The sequence below is a fragment of the Astyanax mexicanus genome, chromosome 20 (genome assembly GCF_023375975.1).
Source record: "Astyanax mexicanus isolate ESR-SI-001 chromosome 20, AstMex3_surface, whole genome shotgun sequence".
Classification (NCBI taxonomy): Eukaryota; Metazoa; Chordata; class Actinopteri; order Characiformes; family Acestrorhamphidae; genus Astyanax; species Astyanax mexicanus.
Window position 1 is genome coordinate 801,377 of NC_064427.1, and position 27,401 is coordinate 828,777.

Here is a 27,401-nt window from a genome sequence, read left to right on the forward strand (position 1 = left end):
TTCACCTTCAGCCACCATGATTTATTAAACATTAAGAACATAAGAGAAAGGCACATTTTATGGTTTGATTACAAAACAAACATGGCAATGCAAAACAGTGTAGATATATATACTCAGTCCAATCTCTTTTTATTACAACCAAAGTCATACTGTCTGATGATCTTCCTGCTCTAGAACTGCAGAATCTCCAACAGGTAAATGGGTTTCTCTGCACCAGTTCAGAATCACTATTCACTCTATTCATTTCATTCAACGCTGCACAGATCCGACATTCAATAGCATTTAAAAAAAAATACAGAAGATCTAGAAGATATATAACTACATATGTTTGGCAAAAGAGAGAGAGAGAGAGAGAGAGAAAGAGAGAGTAGAGCAGACTGAATAAACATGAATCGAATGGTTTAAACACATTTTTTAAGGCATAGACATTTTTAACAATCATATATTATATTAATAATTAGGCACAGATACTCTTATATTCTCACACTAAACACTTATAGTCTAATAAACACGAGAATGTGTTGTTCCCCAGACATACACTATATGGACAAATGTGTTGGGACACCTACAGGTTATACTTTATGGCGCAGTGTGAACAGTGCTGTGAGCCACGGTCAGAAACAAAACCCGGTCTGTAGAAAGGAGGAGATTCTGAACCATGGTTCAGTTTGTTTGCAGTGTAAAAAAAGACTTTTCTTGACTTTTTCTTTGGATTTTTAGACCAATTACTTGAAATTGATACAGGCAGGCTAACATTAGGTTAGATCTTCTGGTGCAGCAGTGGATCATTGATATAAATTACATCCACAGTGAAAATATACGTACAGAATAAACGAATAAATATAGAATATGCTCAGTTAGAGTCAGAGTGGCACAGTAATTAGAAGAAAAAGAGGAGAATTTGCTTGACAACACAGAAAGATCTCAGTTTTGAGGAGTTTTATTCATTTAACCTCCATCCACCACCTTCTACAGAGGGGGAGCTGCATCTGTGGTTGAACAGCTACATTTGCCAAATTATCTATGCCCCCATCCATCCATCCATCCATCCATCCATCCATCTAAAATACCCACCTAAACGTCCATACGTCTGCTCTCACCATTTACCGTAGAGGAAACCAACACCAGAACATCCTGAACGAGAGTAACGGATCAGTTCTATCCAATACTTTTGTCCATATAGTGTATTAGACGGATGTGACATTTAGTAGCACACTTACTCACGTCTCTACATCCTGCATCAAAATAAACTGTTAACAAAATAAAGCAATTTGTTAATTTCTTAGGTAAAGCTTAATATACAAGTTCCTGGTTTCCTGTTTGTATCAATTCTCACGGTGTTTATATTATATTCTAGGGTTTCAGTCATGTAATTTTTACATATATGGGACCAAATTACTGTTTTTTTGCCTTTGCAGACGGTCAATAGTGAAAGATGGCTAAAATTGGCATGTTAAATAAAAAGTCAATAAAATAGGTGTTTATACAGCTCTGGAAAAAATGAAGAGACTGAATCAGTTTCTCCGATTTTGCTGTTTATAGGTGTATTTTTAAGTACAAAAAAAAACATGAATTGTTTTATTCTATAAACTACAGAAAACATTTCTCCCAAATTACAAATAAAAATATTGTAATTCAGAGCATTTATTTACAAAAAATGAGACATTTTTGCACCTCAAATAATGCAAAGAAAACAAGTTCATATTCATAAAGTTTTAAGAGTTCAGAAATAATCAATATTTGGTGGAATAACCCTGGTTGGTTTTTAATCACAGTTTTAATTTCATGCATCTTGGCATCATGTTCTCCTCCACCAGTCTTACACACTGCTTTTGGATAACTTTATGCTGCTTTACTCCTGGTGTAAAAATTCAAGCAGTTCAGTTTGGTGGTTTGATGGCTTGTGATCATCCATCTTCCTCTTGATTATATTCTCATCATTTTTAAGTGGTCTCTTATTTTTTTCCAAAGCTGTATTTCAATGATAATTCTGACTTGTCAAAAACCATCAGTCAGTCCTTAATTCAGTCCTTAAAATTGTGTCTAAATATATGATGATTTAATCTGAAACCCTAGAATATCTACTGTACTACTGTATAAACTGTATAAATCAGTATGCAGCATAATATCAGGGACACACCGTCGTGTATCACACGAGAGACAGACGTCTTGCGTTCGTGCTCTTTACTCTCCCTCATTTCTGAGCGCGTGGTGTACCAGTATTAATGGGACTTGTTGAGGTAGGAGAAGAGATAAACCAGCGGCTCTGAAATATATAGCATTAATAATAAAAAGCAGCAAAACACAACTTAAGGCCATTTCTAACCCAAAAACAGCTTCTCACACCACGTATTCTGGGCATTCTGGGAAATCAGCACTAATTTAGCACTAGGTCTGTCATGATAACTGTTTTATAATGGACAAAAAATACTGTCATAATTATTTTATTGAGATAAACAATATTATTGTCATTGTAAAATAACTGTATACTGCTAATATAATTATAACAATAATTAAAAATAATGTACATTTCCTACTGTGGGATTCATATACAAATATGAATCATTTGTTTGCTTAATGTTTTAAAACAGTGCTTTTATTTTATTTATGTTTTATTTTATTTAGGATACTTTAAACATTTTGTAAATTCTGATTTTAATATCCAAAGCTTGTTGCTTTTTGAAGGGGTGTAATTGAATTATTATGCTATTACACACAGACCTAGCATGTACGAGGTGTTAGTGTGTGTTGTGCTGGTAAAGTGAGTGGATCAGATACGGCAGCAGTGCTGCTGGAGTTTTTAAACACCTCAGTCTCACTGCTGCACTGAGAATAGTTCTGTGATGTTATTATTAAAAATGACAATAATATTCATTATCACAATACACAACTTTTGTGTCTATATATCATCCAATAAAAATCAGTTATCATGACAGGAATGTTTTAGCATTAATAAATACATTACGCAGCTCGACTAAAAAAGCCAGTATGAATTAAAAGCAATCCCAAGCTCATTCATGTGTCCTGTCAGCAGTCCTCCACACCGTGTTTTGGTCGTTATTAAAGGTACAATCTTTATCGATACACACCGTCGTCTTCATTATCAGACATCATCAGCACTGCTTGGGTAAAGCCATATTAGTGCAAGAGGGCGTCGTTGGCAAATTCATGGCAGAGTTTTAGGCAATAAGCTACATGCTAACAATGAGCACTAGTAAATACTGAGTCTAGGCACTTGAAGTCGTCTCGTCACGTTTCGTAAATCGGTACCACGTCAGTTAAGGTTTAAAAGTGCATGTTTTCACCAGAGGTACTGAGTATACTGTGTTTCTAAGAGTTAAAGGCTTTGGTGCTGTTTTTAAGATGGTTAAATGGGTGTCTTGGGGGCAAAGGTGGCAAATCCTGGTCCAAAAAAGATCCAAATTCCAGGATTTGGTAGCAACTGTCTGGATGGACCTGCTACAGCTCAGCTCCAGATCCAGGTCCAGGATTTGGTTCCAACTGCCTGGAAACCTCTGCTAGACTTAGAATCCAGGTCCAAAGAATGAAAATCCACCCCTGGCTTTTACAGAAACTGTCTGAATGGCTATTCCCCAGCTCAGAATCAGGTCTAGAATATTCAAATCCAGTCCAGGCTTTTACAGCATCTGTCTGGATGGCCCTTCCACAGCTCAGAACCAGGATGTTCAAATTCAGTCCAGAATTTGGTTCCAACTGCCTAGAAAGGCTCGCTAAACTTAAAATCCAGGTCCAGATTTTTTAAAAATCCAGTTAAGGCTTTTACTGCAACTGTCTGGATGGCTATGCTACAGTTAAAATCCAGATCCAGATCAAGGAAAAATAAATAAATCCACCCCATAATTTAGTTTTAACTGCCTGTAAAGCTCTGTTTTAACTAAAATCCAGGGGTTTCTTAGTAATAAATCTTATACCGTTGGAAATCCCGTTAATTTTTCTTTAAAATTTTCAAATGATATAAGATTTATTAACAAGAAGCATTTTCCAAAGAATTAAAGAAGGCATCCAGACAGTTGGTTTAAAAACCTGGGGTGGATTTTAACTCCTGGACCAGGATTTGCCACCTTTGCTTGGATGTCTTTGGATCTGAGCCCTACAGATTTTACCTTAAAAAATAACAAAACAGATCAAACTCTAATCAAACAAAAATTAGCAAAATAATCAAGTAATCACTTTAAGAGGCAAAAAATCAGACTAGAAAAGTCTGAAGTAAACGAGCTTAACATGTAACTCCACTGAAATACTACTGAAATAGATAATTTGTATTTAATAAGCTTTGAAGTTTTAGTAAGGTCATATACCATACTTTAAACAATTTAATACACTAATCAGCCATAACATTATGACCACAGTCACTGTTATATACTAATAAATTATTAGCTTCACTAATATATAAAATAGATAACTGGTTCTATAATTACAGACTGCAGTTCTGTATCTGCTTCTCTGTATATTTTATTATTGTTTTTCTTATTATTTTCACCCTATTCTTCAATACTCAGGACTACAATCTGTAATTAAAGAACTACAGAGGGTCCTATATGGAAAAAAGTGGTGATAATGTTATGGCCGACTGGTGTACAGGAATGATGTGTATATTTTAGTGTCATTACCTTTCACAAATTAGAAAATAATGGAATGCAATTTTAAAGAAATTAAAAAATCCTATAAATAAAACTATAAAGAAAAAAATATTAATACGAATACATCTTTTTTCATGCTAAAAACATGAGCTATGCTTTTTTTTTTATATCCCCATTAAATTACCCGGCGTTTCACAGATTTGCATACTAAAATAAAGTGATTCTGTTTACCCAATTCAAATATTTTTGTGTTTCTCACATTATCTGGTGAAGTATTTCTCGCTCTCTCGGTGAGATCGGGGGGTTTTAATATGTTAATCTCCGGTGCAGCGCTGCTTTGCTGCTTGTGAGCACATGCACTGCCTCAAGCACATATCTGGCCGCCTGACGGCGCGGCGCCGCGTGTGCCACGTGCCAGGTTCACCAACAAGCTGCGTCCGCATCACGCCGCGCCGTCCGCGTTAATCCGTCTTCCACACCATATTCAGAACCTTCACCACCTCCTCGTAGATCACGAACACGATGGCCACGTCCATACAGACCCGGCCCAGCCTCGGAACCGTCCCTTTATAGAACCTGCAGCACAAGCACACAATTACACTCACTATACGGTTAATAACTAACTAGTGCCCGAGGCCGATTTAAACCCTACATTATTTTAGTAAGAAGAGCATTAAAACTGAGCTTTTTAAAATCATTCCGAGCTGTTTGAATGAGCGGAATATGTTTAAAATGATGTTAATTAACATTGCAACACTGAAGAAGCATAGACCTACATAGACCTATTATTTAATAATAATGTCAAGTGTGTAATGCAGACAAGTGGATAAGCTCACGTGTGCGTGAGCCCCAGAGCTGCGTGATTATAACGCTCTAGCTTGTGCAACTTTTATTTATTATATTCTCTACGATACGTCACGGCATCTGTGTTACTAAAGAGAATAAAGTAATTCAATACTCCTAAATAATTAAAAATACCAGCAATTATGGATTTATTGGTTCAGTTTCACACAATTTAACAACCAATATTCTTCACCACAGGTTTATAAACCCTATTCATTTAATTATAGCGCCACCATGTGGAGTAACTTTAGTAAGTCTAATGGGGGGCTCCTCTGTTAAAATAAATAAAAATATCCATATTTGATAGAATGCTGGAGTGCCAGCGTGGGCATGTTTACTTACGCCGCCGGTCCTTCGTGTCTCATAATCTTGAGGGCGCAGTCCACTGTGCTCTTATATTTGTGAGCTTCCAGACCCTGCAATATATATTTATATTATACAGCTTACTGTCAACTTCAAATGACCTAATACACACTCACTGACACAAACTATAGCACAGTGAGAAGCTAATCAGATTCAGACCACACCTGTAATCATTTACATATCTGCCTTAAAAGTATTATTTTCTTAGTAAATGTATTTTAGGATATAAAAAAACAATTCAGATTTCTAAAACTCACCTGCATTCTAGTCTTAATCACGTCGAGCGGCGTGTTTCCAAACACACTGGCAGCTCCGGCTATAGCTCCAAACATTCCCGTCACCAGAGGGTTAATGGTCTTGTTGGGATTGTCACCTGGTTTTGAAATAAACACAATATTTATTTAATTCTGTTTAATTAAACTAAAGCTATAAAACACTAAATACTAAATCTACAGTGTGTTATCTGTACATTAGGGCTGCACACTGGCAAGAAACTACAGATATTATACACATAATGATATAGAAGTTTAGATTTAATATAAATGTGATATTCGGTGTTACATAGTATAAAAACATACATGAGCTAAAGAAACATATACTATTTACACAGTCAGAACAGTGTGATCTAAAAACAGAGTACAACAGTGCCATCTAGTGGTCTGGAGGTATGGGTCAGTTCTACAATAAAGGTGTTATATATGGTATATAAGACAGGGTATACAGTATATGTTAGGGTATAAATGCAAAAGTATAAATGCTAGGGCATATCTGATAAGGCATATATGATGGGGTATACAGTATATGATAGTGTATATATGCTGGGGAATACTGTATTTGACTAAGTATATATGATAGGAAATATATGCTAAGTAATATTGTATATAATAGGGTATACGTACTGGGGTATTTATGCTAGGGTGTAGGGGATATATGCTAGGGTATATAAAGTATAAATGCAATAATACTGTACAGGATAGGGTATATATGCTAGGTTATAAGGTATATATGGTATATATATATGCTAGGGTATATAAAGTATAAATGCTATGGAATACTATACAGGATTGGATATAAATACAAGGATATATATTCTAGGGTATGGGGTATATATGTTAGATAATACTGTGTAAGACAAGGTATATATACACTAGGATATAGAGTATATGATAGGGTATACATGCCTGTGGGTAATATTTTGATGAACAGTTTAGATGTAAAAATTGGTGTCAGAAGTGGTTAATTTTGTGTTGTTTTTAAACTCCGCCCACTAGATAGCAGTGCAGTAATCAGTGCATTGTACTTAAGCTTCTATAGGAAATGGCAAAAGTCATGGGACACGATACTAGTTTTGTCCTATGACTTTTGGCATATCATATATTTATATCAGTACATTTTAAATGTGATTAAATAATAAAATCCAGACCTTTGTACCAGTTCCTCAGTGAGGTCATCACATAGAACCGGATGGCCTGGTTTGACCCCTGCTTCAATACCGTCGCCGTTAATCCCTGATACGTTCCCCTCAGACCTGAAAACACACAACACCGTCAACCAGCCAATCAGAGCACAGCACACCCATCACAGACCGGGACAAGGACATTCCACTCCAGTAAACCCAGTCAGTCCGAGTCCAGCAGCGCCGCGCTGATCCATATCTAATATCAGCTCTGCTGATTCCCATCATTGATCAGGTCAAAACTGGTCACATGACCTCAGTACCCATCACATGTTCATGTGACCTCATGTCAGTAAACATCAAATACAGAACAAAGGGACTTTTATTCTATCTGAGGGTGAATTAACTCTGATAAAACTGTAAAAAACCTGTAAATAAAATATAAATAAACATAAATATTTTATATTTTTATCATATTTTATATGTTTATTATATTATTATAAGGATGTAAACAAAATCCAGGTTGATTAGGACAGTGCTGACAAGCTTTTATATATTATTAATTATTTAAACACGTACCAGACCTAAAAGTACAGAAAATTATAACAGTATTTAATGATTATAACTATTATAATATGTTTGTATTTGTTTATTTGTGTTTGTTTATTTGATTTATACGTTCAGATAGCTCTGATATCAATGTTGGAAATTAAGAATAGGAAACATTTTTTAACAAATATGTCTTTCACAAATCATAAATGCTTATTAATAAATAAACACTTATAATAAGGTTTATATAATCAAATATATATATATTATTATATATTTTGTAAAAAAAAAAATAATATATATATTTTTGTCAGTCTCTCCAGTAGGTGTCAGTGCAGGTAAACTTTACACACCGTGTGTTCGGACTATTTCCCGAACTCCGTGGAAAAAGCCTCGGTACTTTGGGTTTGCTGAGGTCTGATCATGAATAAATTTGACCTGAAATTAGAGAAAAAAAGTAATTTCGATATTAAATATTTAAAAAACTATACACTATAATACTGTAGTAAATAACCTGTAATAAATACATTCATAAGAATTCACACAGCACTGAAAAAACTAATTAAGTTTCTTTGATTTGAACAAATTAAAAACCTCTGGATTATAATTATCAAACCAAACTGAACTGCTTGAATTTTTGCACCAGGAGTAAAGCAGCATAAAGTTATCCAAAAGCAGTGTGTAAGACTGGTGGAGGAGAACATGATGCCAAGATGCATGAAAAAATTACTTTTGCCCATAGATTGTATACATTATTGTAAGCAGAAATAATTTCTGCTTCATTTTCTCTAATAATTTAATTTAAAAAGCAATATATCTACAGTATCTCTCTATAGCTGCTGTAACTGCAGATGCTGAGATGCTTCAGAGGATTAATATCTGTATCTTCTCACTTCTCACCTTTATCGTCTCCATAGGACACACCACCACCACAGCCTCGGCCACGCCCGCTCCCAGCCCACAGATCAGCCCCCGCGTACTGTCCAGCTTCCCCGACTCATCCCTCATCTTATTACTGAGAAACTCGAACACCCCGAACCTGAGGAAACACCACAACACACACACACACACATTATATATATCTATCTTATATCTACCTTAATACACACACTACCCTCACAGCCTGTTCATACCTGGGGTCCTATTTTAGTGATCTATAAGTGAGCCATTAACTGTGCCCCATGCAGCTTGATTTAGGGCGTGTCAGGGTGTCTTTGCTATTGTAATGACGGGAAAAGTACACCGTGCACAGCTCGAAACACAAGAAAAAAAAAGGAACTAATTATCTTAATTAATCATGGGTGTGGTTAATTTTGGGCGTGACGTGAAATAATAAACCAATCAGAGTGTCTCTTCCTCATCATTCTCTTTAAGAGTAGATCAGGTGAGCTCTGTCTTTGGTGGATTGCTATTGTAACGGTGCAGCTACCTGGACGTGTTCAACAAACTCTTCTCAGCAGAGGAAACTGAGCTGCTGGTTGACGCTGTGAAGGAGCTCCAGCAGCTCATTTACACTTCCAAATTAAAAATTAAAAATTAAAAATAGGACTAAGACTGTCTTGCAGATCCTGTATAGTATCAACTTGTTTACAGGTGTATCAAAAAATTACACTGTATTATGAAATACTCTGGTAAAACAGCTGTTCAGTGAAAACAACAAACAGAACTGCAGGTAACAAGTCCTGACAGGTTCATTATATAAAGCTGCTTCTGATCTTAACTTATCTAACCAATTTAATAAACAATAACAGATGAGAGTGTAGGTGTTTATAGTAAAAAACAGTTTTATTAGGATGGGGTAGGTTTGGGTTTGATCAGCATCCAGCATCCTGATCTTAATAACAGAAGCTCTTTTGTTGCTGAATGCAATAAAATCCTCACAGCAATTCTTTTTTTATATTAGTGAGAACATACTTCAGGGAGCAGCATTTATTTTCATTACTGTAACCTGTAACAGGTGTGTGTGTGTATATAGTGTGTGTGTGTGTGTGTGTGTGTGTGTGTGTGTGTGTGTGTGTGTGTGTGTGTGTGTGTGTGTGTATTTACCGTACTGCTGCTTTAGGGATGGAGCCATACAGCAGTGAGCTTAGACCACGGTACAAACCCTTCACCCCATGACTCTGAACCGTCTGCTTCACACAGTCACCTACACACACACACACACACACACACACACATTAACATAGTCTTAAAACTAAATAATAATAATAATAATAATAAATATATATATATATATATATATATATATATATATATATATATATATATATATATATATTACACACATACAGCCCTGGAAGAAAATAAGAGAGCACTTAAAAATTATGAGTTTCTGAACTGAACTGCTTGAATTTTTACACCAGGAGTAAAGCAGCATAAAGTTATCCAAAAGCAGTGTGTAAGACTGGTGGAGGAGAACATGATGCCAAGATGCATGAAAAAAACTGTGATTAAAAACCAACCAGGATTATTCCACCAAATATTGATTATTTCTGAACTCTTAAAACTTTATGAATATGAACTTGTTTTCTTTGCATTATTTGAGGTCTGAAAGCTCTGCATCTTTTTTGTTATTTCAGTCATTTCAGAAACTGAAGTGGTCTCTTCATTTTTTACAGAGCTGTATATTTGTTGCTTATCTATTTTGTGTGTTTTATTCTCTGCTTTGTTTCTCTAAGTGCTTTAAAAGCAGCAGGTTCATTAGCAGCACAGAGGGATGATTAGTTGGAGGATCAAAGTTCTCTGTTTCTGATCTCCGGAGCTCATCACAGGGTTATCAGTTCTGGACTTTGGATGGTGGTTCTGGTTTCTTCACTTGTTTGCAGGAACTGATCGTTCCACTGAGTAACTGCAGGTCCGACCAATAGATCCTCACGTTCTCACCTCCACACGTTTAATCAGCACTCGGCTGAGCGGTCACTCGGGTCGCCTGACGTAATCAATCATTTACTACAATTACGCAAAAACTCTGAACTCTGAGTACTGAGCTCTGTACTGAATGAAACACCAGATCACCTCAACACTGTGCTCTAACCCAAGAATATAACCCTATAACCCTCTCTGATCACAGTATCAGACAAACAGTGCAAATTAAACATGTTTCAGGAGCTTCCTGAAACATTATTTAAAACTTTTCAGTAATATATGTTTGAGTAAAATGGTAAAAATGAACATTGTTGTTTTATTCTATAAACTACAGACAACATTTCTCCCAAATTCCAAATAAAAATATTCTCATTTAGAGCATTTATTTACAGAAAATGAGAAATGGCTGAAATAACAAAAAAGATGCAGAGCTTTCAGACCTCAAATAATGCAAAGAAAACAAGTTCATATTCATAAAGTTTTAAGAGTTCAGAAATAATCAATATTTGGTGGAATAACCCTGGTGGTTTTTAATCACAGTTTTTTTTCATGCATCTTGGCATCATGTTCTCCTCCTCCACCAGTCTTACACACTGCTTTTGGATAACTTTATGCTGCTTTACTCCTGGTGTAAAAATTCAAGCAGTTCAGTTTGGTGGTTTGATGGTTTGTGATCATCCATCTTCCGGACCAATAGAAATACTTAAAAATGACCTGAAATAAACTCTTTTTACATTGACCTCCAATTAAAGTTAAGAAGGTTTTTTTCTCTCTCCTGTAAAGTTGCTGTTTTGGTGATTTTTGTTTTTCACTGGTTTTCATGTCTTTAATATTAATCTACAGTGTAGAAAATAAATTATATAAAGAGAAAATAAAGAAATTAAATAAAGAGATAAAGAGAAAAACACTGAATAAGAAGAGAGAATAAGAAGAACTGCTACTGTTTATAAAAGAACAGAAACACACCGATGCCTTTGTATCGTGGGGGGTTGGCCTTCTCGTCCAGCTGTAACTGAGTCTTCACGTACTCTGTGGGAAACGTGATGCAGATCTCGATTCCTCCAGCAATCCCACCTGTAACAACACACACAGCCCGTCACTCACAACAACACATATTTGGTGGAATAATCCTGTTTTTTAATCACAGTTTTGTTTTCATGCATCTTGGCATCATGTTCTCCTCCACCAGTCTTACACACTGCTTTTGGATAACTGTCACTCACACCAACAAGCTGCCTGTGTTAATATTATTATGATTATAAGACACATTATATTTTATTAATACATAAAAACCAAAGCATATAGGAATGGGATTGGACGGTATAGTAAATGTTTTTTTTTATGTCATATTTTTTATTATTTTTTTATTACTGAGAACAATATAATATGATAATGTGTAAACATTTGTTAAAACTCCGATTTCTCTGGATCCTCCTTAAATATTTTCAGCTTTGTGATTCTGCTGTTAAACAGTGAACACCCAGCGGAGAACAGCCGGCTCTGATTGGCCGGTTCACACTCAACCCACTGAAAACACCCCCTGGCCCGAGACCAGCGGGGAGAAGGGGCGTGTCTGTAACCGCAGGTCCTGCAGAGCAACAGGATATGAAATACCTCCAACAGCAACAACACCAGCTCATAACATACCATTCATACACACACACACACTGCACGCTACACACACACACTGCACGCTACACACACACAAATATATACAGATACAGCCATTTGTTGTTCAACTACAATAGTTCTGCAGTTGTACACAGTAGTAGTGATAGTTTATTTTGGCATTTATTAAGAAAAGTCCCAAAATGAATATATACAGCTCTGTTAAAAAAATAAAGAGATCACTTCAGTTTCTGAATCAGTTTCTCTGATTTTGCTATTTATAGGTTTATGTTTGAGTAAAATGAACATTGTTGTTTTATTCTATAAACTACAGACAACATTTCTCCCAAATTACAAATAAAAATATTCTCATTTAGAGCATTTATTTACAGAAAATGAGAAATATCTAAAATAACAAAAAAGATGCAGAGCTTTCAGACCTCAAATAATGCAAAGAAAACAAGTTCATATTCATAAAGTTTTAAGAGTTAAAAAATAATCAATATTTGGTGGAATAATCCTGGTTGGTTTTTAATCACAGTTTTGTTTTCATGCATCTTGGCATCATGTTCTCCTCCACCAGTCTTACACACTGCTTTTGGATAACTTTATACCTTATGCCACTCCTGGTACCATTAAATTTCTAGTGTTTGAATTTATTTTTCAGTCCCTTTAAGTCGTAAATGTTCGGCTGCATTACAAATGAGGGTTACCCTAAATGTATTAAAGAGTAAAAATAAAGTTTGAGAGTAAAAATGACTGATTTATTGATTGATACTTTTTTAAATCATCTGCATTTTAAATGATATTTTAAACTATTGTAAACAATTTTCTCAGTTTAGCTGAGCCAGGACAGATATTAACAGTGTTTAAACGGAGCTGAAAGCTGTTTAAACAGGAACATCTGTAGTTAGCTCTGCTGGTCTAAATCATTTTACTGCATTACTGAGTTCAGATATGCAGCTGTGTCTATTACCTAATAACAGATTTTTAAAGTTTCTAGAGGAACCATACAAAGATTTAACTTTATTATCTTCATATTGTGCACTGCTTATTAAATCCAGCAGTTCTGAACTGTTAAACTCACTGCGTGTGTGTGTGTATGTGTGTGTGTGTGTGTGTGTGTGTGTGTATGTGTGTGTGTGTGTGTGTTTTATAAGTTCTGAGGGTATCAGTAAACCTGTTTAACAGGTATTTATTGCACAACTGCTTAAAAAAAAGCCGCTAACCTGAATATTCTGGACCTGTTCTGCAGGTCTGTTGAGTGGAGAGTGGAGGTCCTGGAGGATCTTAAAGTCTAAAACTTGAATTTTCTGTTTTTTTGGGGAGTTTTTTTTGTCTAAAGCAGAGCGGTCACACCGGGTCAGAGCTCTTTAGAGCTTAAAGCTGCATTATGCAGCGTTTTTATCTTAAATAATATCAGCTTCAGGATGATGATGATGATGATGATGATTCTGCTAAACTGACTGTAACAGAGAGAATAGCATCTCTCTGTGTTTTTACTTTTACAGACTAAAAAAACTGATAACTTCACTATGTAACTCTGGTGAAGCAACAAGTCCAGAATAACACTCTCAGGAACTGTGTAACTCTGCGTAACCTAATTTTAGTACCATAATAATCCTGTCATTTACTCACTTTCTCTTTTAGTAAATATTCTATATCATCTCTCTCAGCTTGTCCAGAAATGCATGTGTAAAGTGTGTACTTTAGATGTGGCTCACTATTGACTTGAATAAACCACGTCTGATTGAGTTCCAGCCTAAACTTCACCTGAACATGGAATTTACATGATAAATTAAAACTGGTAGTGTCTGATCAGGAAACCTATCATATCATATTATGATACAGAAGTTATGGTTACGTATTTTGCAATACCACAAGCATACTTTGCTTAATGCAACTTATAAATCCAATTTTAAAAAAGGTTTTTATCCAATCAGAACAGTGGGATCTAAGCACAGAGTACAACACTGCTTATTATCTAGTGGGCGGGGTTTAAACACCACACTAAATGAACCACTTCTGACACCAATCTTTACATCCACTACATCAAACTAATAAATAAAAATGAACAAAAGTCCATGTATAATATCTGTATTTCTTACACTCCTAATAAAAACCCTGACCTACAGAATCTTGCAGCACTCTTATTTATATAAATCATTATATAATTATTCTAAAAAGCCGTCATTGATTAATCTCAGACAGCAGGATCTCAGTGTGTGAGTGGATGTTGGTGATTGTGGGGTTTGGGAGATGATTAGAGACCTGCAGTGTTTTATCCTGCTGTATTATTCATTACTCACAGTCCTGCTGACTCCTCACTATCAGCAGCAGAGCAAAGGTTACTGTACTGTTCACCCAGCGCCGTGTATCACACACTGAAATAACACCTGAAAACTACACACAGTTCAGAAAAAAAATATATACTATATAATAAAAAATAAATAAAAAAAATGTCCATAAATTCCATAAAAGAACCACATTTCTCAAAATGATCTGTATTAAATGATCTAAGATATCTAAATTATCTCTATTAATGAACCAAAAATTGTTCTTTTATGGAATCACTTATTTTATTTTTTTTTATTAAAGTGTATGAATGACAAAGATAAATTTTCTCTTTTACAATAAAACAATTTTTTCTGATACTTTTAGTTAGGAATGCAGCAAATATTCAGCTAACTAAAATTATTCAGCCAAAAAAGTGTTCGGACAAATACTGTTTAGTTGTAAGTTTAAAGTAAGTCAGCACACACTGCTGACACAGATGTGAAAGTGCACACAAACACACACACACACTCTTGTTGCATTTTTGATGCAGTCAAATCCTCACAGCAATGTTTCTACTGCAGACTGTATTAGAAATTCTTCTCTGGAGAGTACAGAAGAGCTGGATAAACTCTTTTTTAAGAATTCCCTTGATTTCTTTGTGCTCTATTTTCAGTATATCAGTGATTTTATTAGTTTACATTAGCTTTTGTTTTAATTTACAGTGATACACTGGTTTATATCTGAGTGTAAATGACGGTAATAAAATTTTTATTGAACAGAAAAGTAAACACTAGTCTGGAAGCTGCAGAACCAGCAGCCGCCGGCTCCGGTCCAATCAGTGCGCCGGTGTGTTTACAGAGCCCGAGCAGCGTGACGTCTGTTATTAGTGCTGACTCACTGCATCACCGCTCACACCAGCGAGCATCAGCACCGCACATCTGGATCAGAACCGCATTAGAACTGAGAGATTTGTGGCGTTTTCACACCAGATCCAGATCAGGTGATGAGTTTGTTTATTTTGAGCTTCAGTTTCTCACCTCTGTTTGGTTTAGTTTTACAAATGCATAAACCTAAACACACCACAATGTGCACCAATAAACCACGCAAGCACATGGTCTCCTCTGATTGGTTAGAGCTGTCTGGTGCATAAATATTTAAAGAAAATATAGCAAAAAAAATCTGTGTTCCAGTGTGAATATTTGTCTGCAGAAAAAAGCTGCACTTTTAAACACAATGTTTTCAATGGGAGTCATATGAACGTCAGTGAATGCAGCACATACCACGTGTGTGAACAGCATGGAGCAGCGGAGACAGTTTATGTTCATAGCTGCAGTAATTAGCAAATTTTTTAAACTTTTTTACTAGCCCTTTTTAATAATGTTAATTAGGGCTGGGAAATATATCAAGTTTTATTAATAAAAAAATTATCTATAGATTTATCGATATATATTAGGAGATATAAGATAAGACAATATTGTATATATCGATTTGACTATGTTGCATTGTTGTTACCCATACAAACAAATATAAGCTGGAATAGAAGCTGAATATTAATAAACGTGCCTGTATAAAATCTGGAACATGTAGTTTTGTCCCAGAAATGTTTTTTTTTGTTATTACCTTATATGATGAAATAATATCAAGATTATATATTGTATATCGAGATATTCGTTTTGATCGTCCACTCAACTTTGTTGTTAATACAACTGAAAGCACCGTTTTAAAAGCATGCAACTTGTTCTATTCAACTGCATAACTCATAAACTGCATTCCACACACTGTGTGAGTTCTTTATTTTCTCAAACCCAGACACCAGCGTGGAGTTATTTGACCTTGCATGCGTCCAAAAACTCCAATCACTCAAACGGACCATTAGAGAGGTTAGCAGGAGGGTCATGCAACACAGTCAGAGCTGAAAACATCAGTCCCTTTTTTCTTTGTTAAATATGCCTAAAAAATGTGAAACGTCCATATTTAACTACTGAACCTTTCTACACTGCAACTTAGAATTTTCACCAGTTAAGTTAATCTGATTCTTGTGTTTACATGCAATTCAAGACCTACTTTGAGTTTGCTTATTTTAAGAAACTTTCCCAAGAAAAATTAGCTTCTCAAATTAGTTTTTGTAAATTGATGTTTTGCAGTGTAGAAAACTTACCAGACAGAATTTTCTCAAAACAAACATTTTCAACATTTAAAAAATGTTCTACTAACCAATAATTGTGAGCTGGGATTCACCTTTCACCTACAATAGGGAACTAAGTTCACTTTTTAAACCTATTCAAGGTACACAGGTGGGTCTACTCGGTATTCTATATCTACTGACCGTGTAGGTGTGTAGGTGTGTAGTTGGGGACTGGGTAACTATTTTAGGGTCAACACTTTTCTAAGGGACCCTAAAAAAAAACACCAATCAAACACTAAAACAGGGAGAAACACACTACATGCTAAACACACCGGATACTTGCCTGCAGTGCAGCTGCTTATTTGGGTGGTTTATGATCCTGTTGAGAACACCAGGTGTGGTTCTATTAGCTATAAAAGTGCTGCAATTTACTAAAGCATGTCTTTAAAAGTTCAAACACTGAAATAAACAACGTGAGCAGTCTGAGACAGTGTTCACTAGTCTTTGACCAAAGACACAAGACCAAAACTTTGAGTAGTTCCGTCAAAGTTAAGATCGAAAAACAAAACATTTTAAGTCCAAGTCAGGAAAGACACTTTTAGAAGTATTCAAGTCAAAACCAGGATAAAGAAAATCAAAACTTTGAGTAGTAATATCATGTCATGTAGGGTTCAAAACTTTTTTTCAGCCCGAGTCAAGACCATGTTGACTGCAAGTAAATTTTTCTAATAACTTAAAAAGTGCACAAGAAGCTTATTAAAAACCACTGTTTACATTCTATAACGCTAGCTTCAGCTCCGAGCGCCGCCATCACTGTACTGATAATGACATAGACACATATATACATAGACTCCACATAGCGTGCCTCCTGGTGCCAGCTGCTACGCTATGTGGAACTATATCTATATATGTCTGTCATTATCAGTACAGTGATGGCGGCGCTCAGAGCTGAAGCTGTGCACTTTTTAAGTTATTAATGCCTCGTTTTAAATGTCAAGGCTCAGTCTTTTAATGTCAATGTCAAGGGTGTTTGTTGGACAAACTGTTAAAATTTTTGGATCTCAGAACGCTGTAGGAGAAGGGAGGTGTACTATTCATCAAAGGTAAGAACTTTTTATCATGTTTTACTACAATAAAAGTCCATTTTACACAGGAGTTCTACTTCAACATAGTTTATTGGGGTTCAGTTACTGGTTTTCTCGTCTGCCCAACCCCTAAACCCATACATCACACAGTGCCTCTCTTTTTCCATTTTTTGTGCATTTTTCAAATGTGAGCTGAGAGTAGAGTTAGCCAAAATCAGAGGTTTGGTTACACTTTAATAGGTGTGTATTACTGCGAGGTATTTTGAGAGCACAGCAAATGAAAATTACACTGTTGCGCTGTAGCTGTACACTGACTGCTTTCAAGTCAAGTCAAGAGATAAGCTACAAACAACACTGTTACATTGTATCAAAGTGTCTTATCTTGTCTCAGTTCTGTCCCATAACAAAAAAAGGTATAAATAATGAAATATTTACTGTGTAACAAGTAAGTTATTTACAACACTAGTGTTGACTGTATAAGTTTAGTAAACTATAGTTATTAAATAGTTTTTTAGTTTACTGGGGTTCAGTAACTGGTTTCTCAGCTGCAGCTGCAGCAGCGGATCAGTCCGGACGACCTTAAGAAGATCAGAAAGCTGATAAATAAAAGAAGAAGCGGAGCAGGACTCAAACTCACCGGCTAGGATCGCTTTCCCGGGGTGGGTGAGCTTGGCCTTCCCCGCGGGAGCTGCAGCGGAGAGGCAGCGGGGTCTGGGGAAGGGGCTGACCCAGGCTGGGTTTGGAGACATGGTGGTGGAGGAGGTGGTAAAGCAGGTGTTGTTCAGATGTTTAGATGTTGGGGTTTGCAGGTTATATAGATCTATAAAGCTAAATCCTGTATAAACTGAAGCTCTGAGCTGTAAGTAAACTCTAATCTAACTGTGGGCTGGAGCTCCGGTCCGCCCAGTACCCTCCCCGCGGTTCTGACAGCGTCTCCGCCCGGTTCCTGCTCCCCGCGCGGGGCTGAACTCCACGCTGAGGGCGGGGCGCTCCGTCCCTCCGGCTCCACGTAGCGCCATGTTTCTCACAAACACAGCGATTTAAGGTGGACCGGTGGAGTTACAGCTTCAAAGGGGCAATACACCTTAACCCTTTCAGAACTGAATCATACAGCACTGGAAAAAAATAAGAGATCACTTAAAAATTATGAGTTTCTTTGATTTCCCCCAATTTTAAAACCTCTGATCACAAGCCATCAAACCAAGCTAACCTGCTTGAATTTTTGCACCAGGAGTAAAGCAGCATAAAGTTATCCAAAAGCAGTGTGTAAGACTGGTGGAGAACATGTCAAGATGCATGAAAACTAAAAATTATGTACTGAAAAATATTGATTTCTGAACTCCTAAAACTTTATGAATATGAACTTGTTTTCTTTGCATTATTTGAGGTCTGAAAGCTCTGCATATGTTTTGTTATTTCAGCCATTTCTCATTTTCTGCAAATAAATGCTTCAAATTACTATTTTTATATATATATGATAATTGTTGCTAGTGTATAACTTACTGTATACAGTCGTATGATCTCCCCCTAGTGGTTGATGAATTAATAATTATCTACACGTGTAAACATGTAATAGTAGAAAGCTGTTAATCCAACAATCCTTCAAAAACCCATTTCTATATGTTTCCTCAAGGTAACGAATTATTCCCTCAATTTAGAGTTGACAACTTATTTAAACTAAAGAAAAAATATTAAACTGATGAAACAATTTATTAAATTGAAGTAATGATTTATTAAACACGTGAACTGTGACGATAAGTAAATAGTATCTCTCTATATTTGATCCTTTATGGGTTTCGTATTTGTAACTTTGTGACTTTTAATTTGAAAAACTACGTGCAATGTGTTGAGCCAGAGCTGGTTTATGGCGAGACCGCCCAATCTGTAGCTTCGCCGATATTTCAGTAAAATACTGCTGACCGCTAGAGGGAGCCAGTGAGCGAGTACCATAAGAATAGAAGTGAATGGAGCTAAACGACTAAAATACAAATTAACAATAGTAAATATTTACTTCACCCAGATATCCTTTAATTGCAGAATGCAGAAAATATAATAAGGTTAAAAAGCAAAGATAATTTAACTGTATATTTCAGTTTTTTTTACAGTAAATGGGTTTGATTGGAGGGGTGACAAAATGCTTATAATTAGAGTTTTAAAGCTTTCAAATGATGTCTTCATGCTTGTTATGCTGTCGCGTAAAATTGTTCATGCAAAGAAATAGCTATTTTTACACCTTGAACATGCTCCACATGCTCTGAAGTTTTCCATTTTTGCATCTTGTCATAAAAAAAGCTGGTTGGATTATACCACTAAATTTGTGTTACAAGATATAAAAATCTGAAAATCCTAAAATAATTCTTAAAATTTTGTTTTAAGAAAGACTGAACTAAAAAAACTAGAAAAATGAAAAACTGAATAAAAAAAAAACAATTTCTACTTTACTATACTAAATAACTAAGTTTTACACCCAATTTTCTAATTCTTAATTTAGCTTGAAACGTTCAGGAAATAGAACTGTTAAATGTTACACTGTACTTTGCACTGAAATGTACTCATTAAACTCTTAAATTGATCATTCACACAAAAAATATGCCTGCTGTTTTTTTTTCAACATGTGAAATTGTACTGTGTTTAAAAATAGTATAGTAAATCAGTACATTTTACAGTAAACAAATAATCAAACATTTATCATTTTATGATTTTGCTCAATGGCTCATTTTGGACTCACTCCGGCGCGCCCTCTAGTGGTCAAACCAAACCACAACACATCGTGAAGTAGGTGCTCTCGCTGTTACAGGCTCTGTGGCTCAGTGCTGTGTTTGGGGTGTTGTGGTAGTGCGCATGCGCAGGTAGTGTTTGTCCTGCTGCGCTGCAGTAAATCAGAGATTTTCCCTCTGAAGAATAAATCAGCTTTAATTCAGTGTTTCTGTGCTGCACGGCTCCGGTACGCGCTTTATATTCATTATTAGTGGATTATTAGGAGTGTTGTGTTGAGCTGGAGTAATATTATTATTATTTATTTTTATTTTTATTATTATTTTTATTATTATTATGTTACAGTAGTTAGTACACTGTGAGCTGTTTATTCAGTATGTGAGCAGTATTTCTTATGATTATTATAACGCTGATTATTGTGTTTTATTTTAGGGTTCTATCAGTCAGAGATTGATCTGTATTAATTTGCCTGTTTATATCTGCAGTCATTAATTCTGTTAATCATAAATTAAAGGAGAAGTCCGGTGTAACATGGACTTGGGTTGTAGTGAAACATAATAAAAAGTACACATTTTAGTTGAATATCCCACCTCCTTTCACCCTCAGCATTACATAATACAGCGTATTTAACCGATGCTCCCAACAGGCTTACAGTGCTAGTGATAGGGGCATAGAGTTACCCATGCAAAAAAAAAAATGCTAATTTAACTTCATTAACATCATTAACAAGCTCAGAAAAGCTCCACACTTCATTAGTAGAATAAAGCTCTCAGTAACAGGATCTTAGAATTAATTCTACCAATGAAATGTGCAGCTACTTTGATCTCAGAACTATTAGAAATCAGTTGAATAATAAAACATACGTTTTATAATACTATTTTTAACAGACCTCCGTATTTGTTTTTAGGTACGATGGCAGTTCCACCAGTTTACTCCGACCTGGGAAAACCAGCGAAGGACATTTTCAGTAAAGGCTACGGTGAGTAAAACTGAAGAATCTCAGACCGTTTTCACACCTGCAGTTTGTTTCTCTGGTTTAAATCATTTAGCGAGTTCATTAACATGTTCGTTAACAAATACATTAACGAGTTAATTAACAAACTTTAGATGTAAAAACACTATAGATTTAATTATGTAACAGAACTTTTTTTTACTTGTTTTACTTTAATCTCAGTTCTGGTTCTTTATAAAAGAGCTTTTTTTAAGCACTGTTTCATATTTTGCTGGATTTTTCTGTAATTTTAGGTTTTGGAATTGTGAAGTTGGACCTGAAGACCAAATCTCAGAATGGAGTGGTGAGTTAATGACCTTTAATAAACTGATTCTGAACTGGATTTCCTCTTCCTACTAGTTTAATTTATTACTATATTTATGGTTTCTTATTTTTTTCCAGAGTTGTATTTGGTGATAATGGCATTATTCTGTTTGAGTCTGTTTTGAATTTGGTTTATTTTTTACTGTGAAGCTTTAAGAGTGTGTTGTTGTTTTATGTTACATAATTTATTTTGTTACATTATTATTATTTTATACATAAATCAGCCTCTTGATAAATGATAGAAATAATTTCCTTTTTTTGGGGTTTCTGCTGAATGTTTGAAAATGTTATATTTTATAACTGTTATAATAATAGAATCAGTCTTTTTCATCATCGCAGCAATAGCCTGAAATATTGTGATATTATTTTAGAGCTGTATCGCCCAGCCCTAAATGAGCCCTACTATACTCAGCCTTACTCTACTCTCATTCTTTGCTTTTCCATTAGACAAACCAGGTTCCTGTGTTTTCTCTGTGTTTTCTCTGTGTTTTCTCTGTTTTCTCTGTGTTTTCTCTGTGTTTTCTCTGTTTTCTCTGTGTTTAGAGTTTAATTCTGCTTGTGTTTTGTTTTCTGTAACTCTCTCTCGTCTTCGGCGTGTTTAGATGGTAAGGTCAGTCTAAGAGTCTCAGTGTGTAAAATCCACTGTGTTCATCCTGTTCATCAAACCTGCTCTCATATTGTGTTGTAGACCTGTCACAATAACTTCATAAAATACAATTTAATAACGATTTTATAAACCTCATTAGTGCTCGTCTATCCAGTCTAATCTAAAGTTGGGCCTTTTTGTTTTAACCAGTTCTTTTTTACTGTCTGCCAACAAAAACAACTAATAAATGTAAATATATTTGTTATATATCAGGGTGGAAATAGCTTAAATATAACATCTTATAATTCAAATGAGGATGAATATCGTTGGTGTAATCGGTGTATTTTCTGCCATTTCATCTTCCTAACATTTCTAACCTTTACTCTTTCTCCATTCACTTAATTTCTGTCCTAATTCAGTAATTTCCTCAGTAATTATTTCAGTTTGTTTTATTGTCTGCAGGAGTTTAACACCTCCGGCTCCACCAACACGGACACGGGGAAGGCCAGCGGGAGCCTGGAGACCAAGTATAAGATGAAGGATTTGGGTCTGAGCCTCAATCAGAAGTGGAACACAGACAATACCCTGACTACAGAAATCTCAGTGGAGGATCAGGTACAAAACCCTCAATAAATCACCCTAAATATCACTAATTATTTACTATTTGTATATTGATATATTAGCCAGATAATGCTAATTACCACAGCTGTAACCAAACGCTGTCTCTGCTGCTCCATGCTGTTTACACACTGAGTGCGGTATGTGCAGCGCTCACTGCTCACAGCCATGTGACTCTGTATTTAAAAGCGTAGCAGCAAAATTTCAGCGTTCTGTGTCAAATTCGCGCTATATTTTTATTTCTTGCTTCCGCGCCAGACAGCTCTGACCAATCAGAGGAGACTCTGATGTGCTCGCGTGGTTTATTGGTGCACATTTTGGTGAGTTTAGCTTTAAGTCTGTGTGAAATCAAACCAAACAGAGGGAGAAACTGAAGCTCCAAATAAATATATAAAACTCATCAACTGATGTGGACCATTAAAACATATTAATATATGAGCGATATGATAGGATATGTTTAGTAGTCATGATTATAATATTTAAAACCCTAAGCAGTTCTGTTTTTCTCTCTTTATCTAACAGCTGGCTCAAGGTTTGAAAGTATCTCTGGACACGTCCTTCGTACCGAACACAGGGTGAGCTGTTTCCGTTAATTTGTCCCCGAGGATGTGTCAGAAGGTTCTGGATGATTTATTTGGTGATTGGTCTGATCTGTTCTCCTCCGGCAGTAAGAAGAGTGGTAAACTGAAGAGCGGATATAAGCGGGATTATGTGAACGTGTCCTGTGATGTGGATTTGGAGGGTCCGGTGGTCCACTCCGCCGCGGTTCTGGGGTACGAGGGGTGGCTGGCGGGGTATCAGATGGCGTTCGACACGGCAAAAAACAAACTGATCCAGAACAACTTCGCTCTCGGATACAAAACCGGAGACTTCCAGCTGCACACCAACGTGTGAGTATTCATAAACCAGTCTGTCTGTCTATCTATCAGCTGTCTGTCTATGTAGCTGGCTGTTTGTATATCCTTCTATCTGTCTGTCTCTGTATTTATCTAGCTAGCTGTCTATCTATTTATTTCGCTGTCAGTCTGAGCTGTTTGTCTGTTCATGTAGCTGCTAGTTTGTACATCTATCCGTCTGTCTGTCCCTATATGCATCAAATAGGCTATCTATCTATCTATCTATCTCAGCTGTCTGTCTGGTTATGTAGCTGGCTAGTTTGTATATCCATCTGTATGTCTCTATGTCTATCTAATTGTCTGTCTCTCTGTCCGTCCATCTGTCTATCTATCTGGCTAGCTAGCTGTCTATCTATCTATCAATTTGTCTGTCTCTATTTACATCAATCTATATTTTGTGTATAGCATTATTCTAAAATACTAGTCTTATTTAAGTATATAATTATGAAATAACAAATAATCATATTTAATTCAGTTTAAGACATGTCCAGTGTGATTTATTTCAAATATAACAAAAATGCATAAAAAAGGTAATGAGTGTGTAATTAGTGGAAGCTAGGAAAGGCTGGTTATAATAATGAGCTCCTGTTAGCTGTGTGATCGGGGCTGATCTGATCTGATGTTATGTGATGTGATGTGTTTATGGTCAGTAATGACGGGACGGAGTTCGGGGGGTCGGTGTATCATAAGGTGAATGATCAGCTGGAGACGGCGGTGACTCTGGCCTGGACCGCCGGCAGCAACAACACTCGCTTCGGAGTCGCCGCCAAATACCAGCTGGACCCTGACGCCTCTCTGTCTGTGAGTTAAACCCTGCCTGCTGTGATCAGACAGTTTTACCTGCTTTTCATGTGTTAATAACATTTAATGATGGTTAGGAAAAAGCCAACATGTCACCATATGACACAATGGTCATACTTCTTAATCTTACAGTAATTACAGTGTTACCCTTGTGATAATAATGATAATAATAAGTTTTTCCCTCAAAAAGCACCATACTGTATATTCACAAATGTCTTATTTAATGCGAAAAAGCTAAATATTATAAACGAGAATATATTTAACCATTTCCTTCAGCACTAACCAGTAAACAGATTAAAGTAGTACAGTTTAGACTAAAAATACTTACTTAGGAATTCTTAATTTAATTTTTGATTTATCCTCAAGTCTGACCTTCTGTCTGCACTTTTTCTCTTCCAGGCCAAAGTGAACAACGCCAGTCTGATTGGAGTTGGTTATACTCAGAGTCTGCGACCAGGTAATACATTTTTTTTTGGTTCACTTTATTCGACACTTATGTACTCATTATCAAATTTCATTAACAACTCAAGTCCATTTCACACCAGTTTCTCCTTTAACTACACTGTTAAATGGAGTTTTTCTGTATCCAGGTTAAGAGTAATGATGGGTGAATGTTCTTGTTTTTTTGAGGTATTGTATGAAGTCTGTGCTTTTAAAGGGTCTCTCCCTCTTTCTCTCTCTCTCTCTCTCTTTCTTTCTCTCTCTCTCTCTTTCTTTCTCTCTCTCTCTCTGAGTTTAGTTCAGTTCAGTGGTGCTTTACTGAATGAATGTAGTTGTAATTATATACACTATTGAGAAAACACTACACTACAGATTAGAGAAAAAAATAGTAATATTCATTTAATTCTCTCTCTCTCTCTCTCTCTCTCTCTCTCTCTCTCTCTCTCTCTCTCTCTCTCTCTCTCTCTCTCTCTCTCTCTCTCTCTCTCTCTCTCTCTCTCTCTCTCTCTCTCTCTCTCTCTCTCTCTCTCTCTCTCTCTCTCTCTCTCTCTCTCTGTGTTTAGGAGTGAAGCTGACGCTCTCAGCGCTGGTTGATGGGAAGAACTTCAACACCGGAGGTCATAAAGTGGGACTGGGATTTGAACTGGAAGCCTAGTTTAGTTTAGTTTAGTTTACTAAAAGAACCCCGATCCCACCGGTACTCACCCTCCTCCTACACTGCCCCCTGTAGGCCAGCACTTCAGAGTCACATGGCATTATTAAAAAAAGAGGAACACAGAAAGGGATGATGATGATTGGTGGTTCATCACGTTACACTTCCTATACGAGTTCTTTACACGGTGATGTGATGATAAACAGTCCAGCAGGGGTGGGAACATGTTGAGGCTCAGGTTAGTCTGTAATAATGGCAATAATTATATAATGAATTAGTTTAGGGGGGAAAGTCTGTGATTTATTCTGTAATTAACATTGTGTAATTGTGATCTGATCTACGGCTAATGCTAATGCTGCTCCAGTCTCGGTGCTGAAGAAACTTCACTGAATCTCCTGTATAACTCTGTACTTCAGTGGAGTGTCTTTACTGCTCCTTAATACCTGACTGATAGAATTCATACATGAGGAGCACCGGATTATAAGCAGCTCTGATGATTTGGGGGAAAATTAAAAGATTTTAAGTGCGACTTACAGTGCGAAAAATACGTAATTGGTTAATTGGCCTTCCAAGTTTGATCGAAAAAAGGAAAATGACAAATAAATGACTTTTTAAGAAGGTAATTTACTTAAAAAAAAAAAGTTTTGATCAGTAGTGCTTTCATAGTTTTATTTTATGACCTAAAATCACACTCGGTTACTCTGTTTTTAATATAATATATATATATTATACATGCTTTAATTATCTGAAATTGGACTTTTTCCCCTCAGTAATGTGTAACACCATATTCATTCTAATAATTGTGATAATGATCAGATCATATTTTCGGAAGCGATCACAGGCCTTTCCCCCACAGCTATAAACACCTCAGCCCTGCCCACGTTCTGTCTGATCACTGAAGATCTCACTGCAGAACGCAGGGTAACGCCTGTCTATCTGTCTATCTGTCTGTCTCTCTGCGGGTCTGCGGTCTCACTGTGGGTATGTGCACATCATCACTGTACTGCAGGGGGATTTCAGCATGAGCAGCTCCTAAAGTCACATAGAACCAGAACTTAAAATATGCATCTTTAGATCTGATTATAATAAACACACTAGAGTAGCAGAATAAATTCCTGCAATAAACTCAGTGCTGTTATTTAGATCAGCTGATGTCCAAAACTACAACACTGTTCTGGGTTACTTTGTGTTAAATATATATTATTAAACATTATTGTGTTTAATAACCATTATTTAACTTCTTCTTCATATTATTATTATTATAATAAGTCATCATATTGTTATTGTTTGATTATTTATTCATTATTTATTAGTTATTATTATATTAGTTATATATTAGTTATTATACTATGCAGTAGAGAGGCTTGATTGTTGTGTTTAGACAGAACCTCATTTTTCCACCTGCAGTTAATAAAGAAATTCTAATAAAGAATTTATAAAAGATAAAATGTGATGATTTTTCTTTTTTTTACCTGTTTACTGTTTATTATTAATATTCAGCCCCCCAGTGTTTAATAAGCACAAATACTGGAGTAATTAAGTAATTAATAATTCATCATCAGTTTAAACAACATTAATTATTAATTATTGGATAACAAATATCTACAACATAAAACAGATTTAAGAGGAAAACGGCATTAAAACACACAAAATCAGTCAGTACAG

General features: G+C 35.9%; 2 protein-coding genes across 3 annotated transcripts; one reads left to right on the plus strand and one right to left on the minus strand.

Annotated features, from left to right (window-relative positions):
• slc25a1b (slc25a1 solute carrier family 25 member 1b) lies at positions 1 to 18,688 on the minus strand. Its single transcript, XM_022680761.2, has 9 exons — positions 18,350 to 18,688; positions 11,584 to 11,691; positions 9,799 to 9,898; positions 8,653 to 8,791; positions 8,106 to 8,190; positions 7,231 to 7,335; positions 6,065 to 6,180; positions 5,787 to 5,860; positions 1 to 5,177 (listed from the first exon to the last, which is right to left on the minus strand). The coding sequence occupies exons 1-9, from the start codon at positions 18,459 to 18,461 to the stop codon at positions 5,063 to 5,065; spliced, it is 954 nt and encodes a 317-aa protein (XP_022536482.1). The 5' UTR covers positions 18,462 to 18,688; the 3' UTR covers positions 1 to 5,062.
• On the plus strand, positions 17,709 to 27,184 carry zgc:56235 (porin). Of its 2 annotated transcripts, none has more exons than XM_049468479.1 (9): positions 17,709 to 17,730; positions 21,335 to 21,406; positions 21,673 to 21,722; positions 22,791 to 22,943; positions 23,469 to 23,521; positions 23,615 to 23,836; positions 24,493 to 24,643; positions 25,043 to 25,100; positions 25,648 to 27,184. In XM_049468479.1, the coding sequence occupies exons 2-9, from the start codon at positions 21,340 to 21,342 to the stop codon at positions 25,737 to 25,739; spliced, it is 846 nt and encodes a 281-aa protein (XP_049324436.1). In that variant the 5' UTR covers positions 17,709 to 17,730; positions 21,335 to 21,339; the 3' UTR covers positions 25,740 to 27,184. The 2 variants fall into 2 exon arrangements, with proteins under 2 accessions (XP_049324436.1, XP_049324435.1); XM_049468478.1 differs by lacking the exon at positions 17,709 to 17,730 and adding an exon at positions 20,548 to 20,656.
• Positions 27,185 to 27,401: the final 217 nt, after the last annotated feature.